At 43.9% G+C, this 12,578-nt stretch overlaps 1 protein-coding gene across 9 annotated transcripts in view; it reads left to right on the forward strand.

Moving 5' to 3' along the window:
• The window catches only part of MGAT5 (mannosyl (alpha-1,6-)-glycoprotein beta-1,6-N-acetyl-glucosaminyltransferase), a 397,064-nt gene that overhangs the window by 276,140 nt on the left and 108,346 nt on the right, over positions 1-12,578 (forward strand). For all 9 annotated transcript variants that reach the window (XM_010853631.1, XM_010853633.1, XM_010853634.1 and 6 more), the window contains one exon: positions 9,187-9,320. In XM_010853631.1, the coding sequence (XP_010851933.1) occupies positions 9,187-9,320 (134 nt within the window). The remainder of the gene's footprint in view (positions 1-9,186; positions 9,321-12,578) is intronic.

Raw genomic sequence — 12,578 nt, forward strand, 5'->3', positions numbered from 1 at the left:
GTTTCCTCAGTGTGTATGCCCAGCAGTGGGATTGCTGGATCATAAGGCAGTTCTATTTCCAGTTTTTTAAGGAATCTCCACACTGTTCTCCATAGTGGCTGTACTAGTTTGCATTCCCACCAACAGTGTAAGAGGGTTCCCTTTCCTCCACACCCTCTCCAACATTTATTATTTGTAGACTTTTGGATCACAGCCATTCTGACTGGTGTGAAATGGTACCTCATAGTGGTCTTGATTTGGATTTCTCTGATAATGAGTGATGTTGAGCATCTTTTCATGTGTTTGTTAGCCATCTGTATGTCTTCTTTGGAGAAATGTCTATTTAGTTCTTTGGCCCATTTTTTGATTGGGTCATTTATTTTTCTGGAGTTGAGCTGTAGGAGTTGCTTGTATATTTTTGAGATTAGTTGTTTGTCAGTTGCTTCATTTGCTATTATTTTCTCCCATTCTGAAGGCTGTCTTTTCACCTTGCTGATAGTTTCCTTTGATGTGCAGAAGCTTTTAAGGTTAATTAGGTCCCATTTGTTTATTTTTGCTTTTATTTCCGATATTCTGGGAGGTGGGTCATAGAGGATCCTGTTGTGATGTATGTCAGAGAGTGTTTTGCCTATGTTCTCCTCTAGGAGTTTTATAGTTTCTGGTCTTATGTTTAGATCTTTAATCCATTTTGAGTTTATTTTTGTGTATGGTGTTAGAAAGTGACTATAGTAAAGTTGCAGGATATAAAATCAACACACAGAAATCCCTTGCATTCCTATACACTAATAATGAGAAAACAGAAAGAGAAATTAAGGAAACAATTCCATTCACCATTGCAACGGAAAGAATAAAATACCTAGGAATATATCTACCTAAAGAAACTAAAGACCTATATATAGAAAACTATAAAACACTGGTGAAAGAAATCAAAGAGGACACTAATAGATGGAGAAATATACCATGTTCATGGATCGGAAGAATCAATATAGTGAAAATGAGTATACTACCCAAAGCAATCTATAGATTCAATGCAATCCCTATCAAGCTACCAACAGTATTCTTCACAGGGCGAGAACAAATAATTTCACAATTTGTATGGAAATACAAAAAACCTCGAATAGCCAAAGTGATCTTGAGAAAGAAGAATGGAACTGGAGGAATCAACCTACCTGACTTCAGGCTCCATTACAAAGCCACAGTTATCAAGACAGTATGGTACTGGCACAAAGACAGAAAAATAGATCAATGGAACAAAATAGAAAGCCCAGAGATAAATTCACGCACATATGGACACCTTATCTTTGACAAAGGAGGCAAGAATATACAATGGATTAAAGACAATCTCTTTAACAAGTGGTGCTGGGAAAACTGGTCAACCACTTGTAAAAGAATGTTGAGTTTTAAGTGAGCTTTTTCACTGTCTTCTTTCACTTTCATCAAGAGGTTCTTTAGTTCCTCTTCGCTCTCTGCCTAAGGGTGGTGTTGTATGTATATGTGAGATTATTGATATTTCTCCTGGCAGTCTTCATTCCAACTTGTACTTCATGCAGCCTGGCATTTCTCATGATGTACTCTGCATATAAGTTAAATAAACAGGGTGACAATATACAGCCTTGACGTACTCCTTTCCTAATTTGGTGCCAGTCCATTGTCCCGTATCTGGTTCTAACTGTTGCTTCTTGACCTGCATACAGATTTCTCTTGAGGCAGGTAAGGTGGTGTGGTATTCCTATCTCATTAAGAATTTTCCACAGTTTGTTGTGATCCACACAGTCAGAGGCTTTAGCATAATCCGTGAAGCAGAAATAGATGTTTTTCTGAAATTCTCTTACCTTTTCTGTGATCCAACAGATGTTGGCAGTGTGATCTTTGGTTCCTCTGCCTTTTCTAATTTCAGCTTGAACATCTGGAAGTTCTCAGTTCACATACTGTTGAAGCCTAGCTTGGAGAATTTTGAGCATTACTTTGCTAGCATGTAAAATGAGTGCAGTTTGCAGTAGTTTGAACATTCTTTGGCATTGTCTTTCTTTGGGATTAGAATGAAAACTGACCTTTTCCAGTCCTGTGCCACTGCTGAGTTTTCCAAATTGGCTAGCATATTGAGTGCAGCACTTTCACAGCGTTATCTTTTAGAATTTGAAATAGCTTAGCTGGAATTCCATCACCTTCACTAGCTTTGTTCATATTCTTCCTAAGGCCCACTTGGGTTTGCACTCCAGGATGTCTGGCTCTAGAGGAATAATCACTCCATCTTGGTTATCTCGGTCGTGAAGATCTTTTTGTACAGTTCTTCTGTGTATTCTTGCCACCTCTTCTTAATATCTTCTGCTTCAGTTAGGTCCATACCATTTCTCTCCTGTATTGTGCCTGTCTTTGCATGAAATGTTCCCTTGGTGTCTCTGATTTCCTTAAAGGGATCTCTAGACTTTTCCATTCTGTTGTTTTCCTCTATTTCTTTGCATTGATCACTGAGGAAGGCTTTCTTATTTCTCCTTGCTCTTCTTTGGAACTCTGCATTCAGATGGATATATCTTTGCTTTTCTCCTTTGCCTTTCTCTTGTCTTCTTTTCTCAGCTGTTTGTAAGTCCTCCTTAGACAACCACTTTGCCTTTTTGCATTTCTTTTTCTTGGGGGTAGTTAGAATCACTGCCTCCAATACAGTGTTACAAACCTCCGTCCATAGTTCTTCAGGCATTCTGTCTATCAGATCTAATCTCGAATCTATTTGTCACTTCCACTGTATAATTGTAAGAGATTTGATTTAGGTCATACCTGAATGGCCTAGTGGTTTTCCCTACTGTCTTCAATTTAAGTCTGAATTTGCCAGTAAGGAGTTCATGATCTGAATTACAGTCAGCTCCCAGTCTTGTTTTTGCTGACTGTATAGAGCTTCTGCATCTTTAGTTGCAAAAATATAATCAATCTGATTTTGGTATTGACCATCTGGTGATGTCCATGTGTAGAGTTGTCTCTTGTGTTGTTGGAACACAACATAACTGGTTGTTATGACCAGTGAATTCTCCTGGCAAAACTCTGTTAGCCTTTGCCCTGCTTCCTTTAGTACTCCCAAGGCCAAGCTTGCCTATTACTCCAGGTATCTATTGACTTCCTACTTTTGCATTCCAGTCCCCTTTAATGAAAAGGATTTTTTGTGTGTGTTTTTTCAGTGTTAGTTCTAGAAGGTCTTGTAGGTCTTCATAGAACCATGCAACTTCAGCTTCTTTGGCATTAGTGGTTGGAGCGTAAACTTGGATTACTGTGATATTGAAAGGTTTGCCATGGAGATGAACAGAGATCATTCTGTCGTTTTTGAGACTGCACCAAAGTACTGCATTTCAGACTCTCTTGTTGACTATGATGGCTACTCCATTTCTTCTAAGGGATTCTTGCCCACAGTAGTAAATGTAATAACACTCTGAATTAAATTTGCCCATTCTGATCCATTTTAGTTCACTGAATACTAAAATGTCGATGTTCACTCTTGCCATCGTCTGTTTGACCACTTCCAATTTGCCTTGATTCATGGACCTAACATTCCAAGTTCCTGTGCAATATTGTTCTTTACAGCATCAGACTTTACTTCCATCATCAGTCACATCCACAGCTGGGCGTTGTTTTTGCTTTGGCTCAACCTCTTCTTCAGTAGCATATTGGGCACCTGCTGACCTGGGGAGTTCATCTTTCGGTGTCATATCTTTTTGCCTTTTCATACTGTTCATGGGGTTCTCAAGGCAGGAAAACTGAAGTGGTTTCCCATTCCTTTCTTGAGTGGACCACATTTTGTCAGAACTCTCCACCATGATTCATCCCACTTGGGCGGCCCTACATGGCATGACTCATAGTTTCATTGATTTAGACAAGGCTGTGATCCACGTGATCAGTTTGATTAGTTTTCTCTGATTGTGGTTTTTGTTCTGTCTGCTCTCTGATGGATAAGGATAGGAGACTTGTAGAAGCTTCCTGATGGGAGGACACTGGCTTTAGGCAGAGCTGGATTCAGGCTTGGAGGATCTCTTCAGTCTCTACCTATCTCGCCTTAGCATTTCTCTGTCTTGGCGTTATTCTCAGGCAGGCTGTCCTCTCACAGACACAGGGATGGCATTTACAGTTCAGGATGTCTGCCCTGCCAGCTCAGTGACTGTAGCAGAAAGATCTTGACCCCAAAAGTAGCTGCCACTCATCATGGAGCAACCGTGACAGATGGAACTTGGGTTATAAACCCGTCTTTCAACTGAGCCATGGTCAGGTAGAGTCCTCTTGGTCAAGTGCCCATCCTTGGAGGCATGGGGAGCTGGGGAGACAAGGGATCAGGACTGGCACCAGTTCAGGCTATCTGAATGGAACATAATTGCATGGCTGGTTGGGAAGGGCAGTTAGTTCCACATAGCGATGCTGGCAGACCAGAACTAGGGGCATTGCATCTAATGGAGAGAGTCCAGGGACTAAAGCCCTATGCTGCTTTAACAAGCTGTGATGGGCTGTGGTTGTCACTCCTAGAAAGATGCCCATGGCACATTGCATCTAATGGGGAGAGTCCAGGGGCTGAAGCCCTGTGCTGCTTTAACAAGCTGTGATGGGCTGTGGTTGTCACCCCTAGAAAGATGCCCATGACACATTGTGTAAGTGAGAAGAGAAATTCACAAAAGAGTAGGCACAGTAAGATCCAATTTTGGTTTGAGGATTAAAAAGGCTCCATGAGTCTAGAAAAAAAGGAGCCTAATAGTAGTTATTTCTAGGTGGTAAAATTGATGGGTGACATCTTTCTTTCCTTCTATCATTCTCTCTTGTCTGAGAAAAGTCATACACTGAGACTATGTTTCTATTTAAAGAAAAGAAAAACTTATCGAAGTTTTGGCAGGACTTGATGAGGTCATAACTAAGTAGGTGAAGAGGAGACAAGGAGATGATGGGTTTTCAGAAGCTGACATCCCCTGGACTTGGTGATTGACTGGCTGTGGGGCTGCAGGGGGAGGCCAGCTGGCCCTGCAATTTCTGCCCTTGGTGACCAGGTGGCGTGGGGGTCCCCAAAGCTGCAGGGCCAGCTGCAGTTGGAGGCTGGCAGACATCTGTTAGAATGAATTTTGTACTTCTTAGAGATGTTTAGAACTGACTGTTTGAAAAATCAGACCTGGGAGAATTTATGCCATTGAAACAAGGCTTAGTTTGACTTGATAAAAATTGTGAATTACATTTCCAAAGAGGCCTTTATAACTGCCTGGTGAATATGGTGTATCTATCCCTCTTTTATTAAGTAGTTGGTAAGCCTCATGAGGGCAGAAACTCATCTTTATGTTTTAATTCCTCAATACCTAGCACATAAAATTGGTTCGCAGAAAGAGTCCTCTAAAATGTGTGTCAAGTCAGGAACATCCCCTGGAGAAGGGAATGGCAACCCACTCCAGTATTCTTACCTGGAGAATCCCATGGACAGAGGAACCTCGTGGGCTACAGTCCATGGGGTCACGAAGAGTTGGATATGACTGAGCGACTGACACTTTCACTTTTCAAACTAACAGTAATTCTTTAAAAAAATCATTGCGGGAGTCAGCTCAGAAACAATGTCCCATCCAGTTGCTGCATAGAAAAAATCAGCTCGGTTCCATATACATATAACGTAAGTTGCTCAAGAAACTGAGGAAAGACTCCATATTGTTGTTATTCAGTTGCTGCATCATGTCTGACTCTTTATAACCCCATGGACTGCAGCACACCAGGCTTCCCTGTCCTTTGCTTTCTCCTAGAATTTGCTCAAGCTCATGTCCATGGAGTCAGTGATGCCATCCAACCATCTCATCCTCTGTCACTCCCTTCTCCTCCTGCCCTCAATCTTTCCCATCATCAGGGTCTTTTCTAGGGAGTCAGCTCTTTGCGTCAGGTGGCCAAAGTACTGGAGTTTCAGCTTCAGCATCAGTCCTTCCAATGAATATTCAGGACTGATTTCCTTTAGGATGGACTGGTTTGATCTCCTTGCTGTCCAAGGGACTGTTAAGAGTCTTCTCCAGCACCACAATTAGAAAGCATCAATTCTGAAGACTCCATATATATATTTATACTTTATTGTTCTTTCATGTATATCCTGGTCTGCCTTATAAGATTATTTTCCTATAAAGCATGTTTACCATTACGGTTCACAGAGTCCGGAAAATAAGATACTTGGTGTCTGAAGCGGTGTATTAAAGTGCTTTAAGGAGGCTGGATTCTGGGAACAGCTGGTCTGACTCTGAATCCCAATGTTGCCATTTCCTGGCATGTCAACTTGGATAGTTTAAGTGACTCTCTCTCTGTTTTCTCATCTGTACAAATATGTTATAAGGTTTTTGTGAAGATATAATGAAATGATCACTATAAAGCGCTCAGATTGTCAGCTATTTTTTTTAAATCTCATTTGTTTACCTCCTAGAATGGAGTGATTTCCAAAAAGTACAGGATTTCCTGTGTCTCATTTATGATGGGATTTCTTTGATTTACCTTGAAATGTAAATACCCTCCCTTTGAACCCCTCCCAACACAGCTGAAGTTTGTGTTCCCTTCTGAAAGCAAAGCAAAAAAACAAAGCTTGGCCTGAGGGTAGGTCTCCACAGAAAGGTCCTTGCAGATCCATCAGCCTGCTCTTGTGGCTTGTGGTTTACTGTACTCGGCTTCAGGAAGGAGGCTTGTGTCAGATGGAGTCTCTTGAAGGGCTTGTCACCAGGCAGACACCCAGCTCCTTGGAGGCCAGGCATACCTGCTCTGTGGTTACTTCCAAGTCCCCTGCCGGGCAAATCTCAGGCGAGCATCTGCTCATGTTGCAGACTCTCAGTGTCCCGGGACAGGTCCACTGTGGCCTGGAAAGAGACATGGCCAATCTGCCTGGCGCTCGTGAAGTGTGGCAGTGTGTTTGTAAGTGCTACCCTATTTCTCCTTAAGTCTCACCTGAGCTGCTTAAATGGATCCTGCAGATTGTCAGTCCCCAAGTTTATAGTGGGGACAAGAGAAGAGTTGAAGTAAGGTGTGTGGATGAAAACTTCAGAGGAGAACTTGTGTGTGTAATTATTTCCTCATACAGTGTCCAAGTTAGTTTAATACCAAATGGCCAGTCATAAAATAGTAAAGGCCCACCATTCCCCACAAGTTTTTTTGAGTAGGTTGTTTACTTCCCCTCCCTCTTATTGTTTAAGCTATGGGGAATCTTTGACACAGAAATATAAACAAACAATTTTTTTTTTCTTCTTGGGTCTTGATGATCATTTTCTTTTTGAAAGCACCTTAGTACCTGATCTATTTTTCTAACCTGTTAAGTGTTTTAGATGCTAGATTATTTCATTTTTTAAAACAGGCCCACCTAGAAATTAGATAATGGAACTGCAGAAACAAATATCTAAAGCATGGAGCTTAGTCACCACATAAATTTTCTGAAGACAAAACCACAATTTCAAAGTTTAAAGCATCAGATTCTATTTCAGAATTTCTACAAAGAATCAAAAGTTTTAGAAAGAGATTTTTTTTTTAAACTGCCTTATCAACATTTCAAATGCACACAGGCTCTCTGCCCCTCCCCTAAACCCCATCAAACCCCCTCCTCGCCAGCTCTTCCAAAAGAGGGAGAAATAAAAAAGCGACCATTGCCTCTTGTTGGCAGTAGAATTTATTCAGTAATTTACTTTCCAGCCAACTGCAGCCATTGCCATTGCCTCTGGGCACTTGTTCAAAAACGCAGAAATGAAATAACAGATTGGCCAGACCGCACACAACTCCCCAGTCACAACCCTATTATCTCCTCGTTCTGTCACCCCCATTAAGCAGCAGCCTAGGAGACAGGCTGGTGATCACAAGTATTTATGCAGCTTCTTCACGTCCACGGCTCAGGGCTCTCTGCCCAGCTCCCTCGTTCATCTTCTTGCGGGTGCCTAAGGGGGACCCAGGCCTTCAGGTCCCTGGAGCATCTTAAAGGGCTTCTGTGCCCTCTTCCTGCCTGGGAAACTCCTGGGAAAACCAAAGCAAGACACGGGAAGCAACTTCCGCCTCCAGTTGTGGGTTGTCAGCCACCCACCTGTGACCAAATAGGGTGGGAGCGTCGCTGTGTAGATTTTATTAAATATTCAGTCTCTCTCCATTTAAGTTATTTTTAGTTATGTTCAGGTCAAAGTCAAGCCAAGCAGTTGCTTTTCCTGTGGTGGGGCCTCTGCTGGGTTGTCATCTTCTGCAGGGTTCTGTGGCCAGATGTTTGGAGAGGAGAGAAGGGTCTCTGTTTCCTCGAGAGAGACTGTTTTCTGATGGTTGCCTTCTGGTGAAATTCCTTTTTAAAATTATGGACATGAGAGATAAATGTTTGTGAAGGGTATGGGCTTGCTTTCTCTCTTTGTCAGGTGTTAAAACAGAGAAGTTTTAGGGACTTCTTTAGCAGTCCAGTGGTTAAGACTCTGCACTTCCAATGCAGGGTTTGATACCTGGTTGGGGAACTAAGATTATCCCACACGTGGTGTGGCCCAAAAAAGAAAAGAATAAATAAATGAAAAAAAAAATAGAGAAGTTGTAGAATTCAAATGATGAATGATCCAGAGGAACATGCCTTTTCTCTTTCAGAGTTGTCTATCTTGGAGACTAGACATGCTTTCTTAGGTTGGTTGGCTTTTCAGAAGTGGTTCACAGCCCGGTGAGCTTCACCTTTTATTCTGTCTTCGTTCCATCCATCCATTCAGAATTACATCTTTCATTAGTGAATGATTCTTAGAGGCGGTGCAGAGTGAGGGTGATGTTGCCTGGTTCACTGGACAGTGAGTACACCTGGAGTTGAAGGAGAGCGTGCAGGGTCTGCTGACCTTGTTGAGGATCGTGGACTCAGCCCCGCTCCCTCCAGGTTTCCAGCCACTAGTTGGTATAACCTGGATGAGGGCATTTCTGTCAGGAGCCAGTGTCTTTGTGCTGAGGGGACAGGATGGGGGGGGAGTTTGCAGCTGAATGGTTTTTAAACAGATGGACTTTCCACTGAGAAAAGCAGGGTTGGGCTTGGGTTAATCCATCCTGGAGAGAATTAGTTCTCTGTGAAGGTGGAGTTGGGGCTGGGTGGGAGCAGGCCACTCCCTTGAACCCCTTCCCAGGTAAAGAAAGAACGAGGTAACATGAAAACATTTAATTATGCTCGCGACAGCTTGAGTGAAATTGGTAATGGTTGGTGTTTGTTCCTGCTGATTGAATTTTAACTGCCATGTCCCGTCCTCTCCACACCAGCTCACACTCCAGACAACAGCTTCCTGGGCTTTGTGGTCGAGCAGCACTTGAACTCCAGCGACATCCACCACATCAACGAAATCAAGAGGCAGAACCAGTCACTCGTGTACGGCAAAGTGGACAGCTTCTGGAAAGTGAGTCGGCCTGTGTGCGTGCCTCTCGCTCTCAAAAGAAACTTGCCGTGTAATTTAATTCAGCTTTGATCCAGGGAGTAATCAAGCCAAGTGCCCACAGCTTAACGGGGTCTGCTTAGAAATAAACAAGAGCATGCAGGGATTTGGGCCGATGGGTATTTGGGTGTCTGATCAAAGCTATACCTGCTCATCTGTACGGTGGCTGCCCCACAGGGCCCCTCATCCTTTGCATGTTGAAAGTGACATGTGTCGGCTCCTCTCCTATCCTAGGCTTGCTCCTGGAACCCCGGTCCCCTCAGAGGCTGCATGCATTTCTGGAGCAAGGCATTGCACAGGGAGACCCTTTGCCAAGTGACTCATTTCCTGTGCCTTCTGTGAAATGGTTCGTAAGGGGAGGCAGCTCCCTTTGCCTGGGGAGGGCGTTGGCCCTCACATCCTCTTGGCTTTGGTCACTAGTGTGGTCAGTAGTCAACTAACCAGGGAAGGGAGATACCTGCCTGGGCTGACGGCAGACAGTTTACTTGAGGACATCTTGGTTGAAGCAGCATTCTTGGCCACAGGCTTAGCCAAGTTTTCCAAGAACATTGGATTGTTGGGCCCTTGGGGGCCCCTTGGTTCTCCTGGGTGATTTCCAGGTCCCATCTGAAAAAGATACGATAAAAAAAAAGAAATGGATTGGGGGTGTGACCTGTCCACATGGCATGCAAAGGAAAGTCTTTCTTAGCATGTAGATGTTGCAAGTTTTTTTGGAAGATATGTTTGTACAAGACAGAACAGTCTCCAGGACTTGGAAAATATGTGTCTTCCTAAACATAAAAGTTATTCGCTTTCTGGAATGATCAGGGACTGTGGTCTCCTGGTCCCATGTCTCCCTTACTCAGGAAGCTGGAAGTCTGACCGCTGAGGGAGCACACGTGATGTATGCAAAGAAGATTCACTTGCTCTTGGTTATCTGACCTCGTGTTCAGAAAAGGGAAAGCACTACCACCCCCTCTTCAGTTCTAAGTGCTAACTATGTGGAAGGGACAACACATCAGCCTATTTCCAGGGAAGCTAATTTATTTCCAGATAACTGCCTTTGCTGTAAACAGCTAGAATCCTGCTTTGGTTTAGTACAGTGGTTCTCCGGTGGGGACATCGGGCAATGTCTAGGAACAATTTTGGTTGTCTTGGCAGAGGGTAGGGACCCCTGGCGTCTACTGGGTAGAGGTCAGGGATGCTGCTGAACCACCCAAGAGTGCACAGAGCAGCCCCACAGCAAAGAATTACCTGGCACAAAATGTCAGTAGTGCCGAGGTTGAGAAACTAGGGCTGGTTAACAAGATTTATTTTCTAATATATTATTCCATGTGTTCTCCTCTCAAGTAAAATAAAATCAGCTGAGATTGTAAGTGGTTACTTAAGGTGTTCCCCTGAATGTATACATCTTTGTTTCCTTTGTGTCAAAATCAGCCCCTTCTGAATCGGGCATTTTTCAGCTGCCATTCAGGTGAACTTGGGTTTAAAAGTGCACATTGGATGTTGTCATTCTCTGCTTCATTGTAAAATAAGTGGATCGTAGTGTTAGTTTTAAGACTTTCAAAGCTGATTTTAGTAAGACTTGAGCTCTTAAAAAAAAAAAAAATGTAACTCCCTTCCCCCTCCTGTACCTGCTCAAAAAACAGGTCGTGTGTATGTCCACGTGGACTTGAAACTACATTGGTTTTGGACCCCAGTGCTTCCTCCTAGGTGCTTCTGGCAGCTTTTTCAGTTTCACAAGGGTCTTCCCAGCTGCTGCTTCTGCTGCTAAGTCGCTTCAGTCGTGTCCGACTCTGTGCGACCCCATAGACGGCAGCCCACCAGGCTCCCCCATCCCTGGGACTCTCCAGGCAAGAATACTGGAGTGGGTTGCCATTTCCTTCTCCAATGCATGAAAGTGAAAAGTCAAAGTGAAATCGCTCAGTCGTGTCCGACTCTTAGCGACCCCATGTGACTCAGTGGTTAAAAAAAAAAATTCAACTGCCAATGCAGGAGACTCAGGAGACATGGGTTCAATCTCTGGGTGGGAAGATTCCCCTGGAGAAAGGCATGGCAGCCCCCTCCAGTATCCAGTATTCTTGCCCAGAGAATCCCATGGACAGAGGAGCCTGGCGAGCTACAATCCGTGGGGTCGCAAAGAGTCAAACATGACTGAGCCATCTAGCCCTAGAAAAACGAAACAGTCAATTGGTTCTGAAAGCTTTTCAGCCACCTTGGACAAAGTAATACTGCCACTAAAAGGATGATTTCCGTGATGCCAATCAGAATCCTAAACTACTACCCATGTTGGCCAAGAGATTTGGGGTGTGATTTGGAAATTCCTCCAAAACTCCACAGGTTACCTGACCTCCCATGTGCTGGAAGTATTACAAAAGATGGAGTAGCAGTGTGTCTACTTTAGAATTTGAGTGCCAAAAATCTGGGACATTGTTTCCATTTTAATGCATTATAACTACCCAACATTCTTTGAGGCGAAAGGCGCCAAAAGATGAAAAATACCCTAAAGTTTTCACATAAATTCAGGATATCCTCTCAGGCTTTTGAACACAGCACAGTATATGAGAACTTAGCTTCCTCTTTCAAATCTTCCCCATCCTGTAGTGCCTAGTGGATGTTCATAGAAATCAGACACACCCTTTAAGTGCAGTGTTATTACAGTCATGTTTCCAGAGTCGTGTTCAACACTGACTTCAGCAGGAAGGTCAGTGAATTTTTTTCCCATCCCTTGTCCCTTTCTCTCCTCCCACCCAGCATTGCTGAGAAGGAAGTGACGCCGCCAATCCTGGGCGGTTGGGGACTGCAGTGAGTGCTTGTGGGCAGGCACTGGTTTGGACCTGATGACTCAGGAGGTCCTTGCTCACCCTGAGATTCTAGACTCACTGAAACTCTGAAGATAGCTGCGAGGCTGTTACTCCTACTCCACATACTCCCCACCTTCCGAGGCATGTGATTAGGGAATGCTACCCCATCAGCCCTCCACCCTGGGATGATTGGCCCGGGGAATTGTCCTCTGGCCTGAGGCAGCCCCAAGGCTCTTCAGTAGTGGGCTGCCCTGACTCTGGCTCAGAAAGCCACACTGGATCCATGGGATTCTTCACTTGACGTTGGAAATTAGAGGGGCAGTGAGCCATGGGGACAGAAATTGAAAGAATGTGTCCAGTGTTGTGATGAGGCCAAGGCAGAAGCCTTCCAGGAGGCCAGTGAGGAGGAAGCAGGACCAGTTTAGAAAGGGAGAGGGTG

The sequence above is a fragment of the Bison bison genome, unplaced genomic scaffold, assembly GCF_000754665.1.
Source record: "Bison bison bison isolate TAMUID 2011002044 unplaced genomic scaffold, Bison_UMD1.0 scf7180017864330, whole genome shotgun sequence".
Lineage (NCBI taxonomy): Eukaryota > Metazoa > Chordata > Mammalia > Artiodactyla > Bovidae > Bison > Bison bison.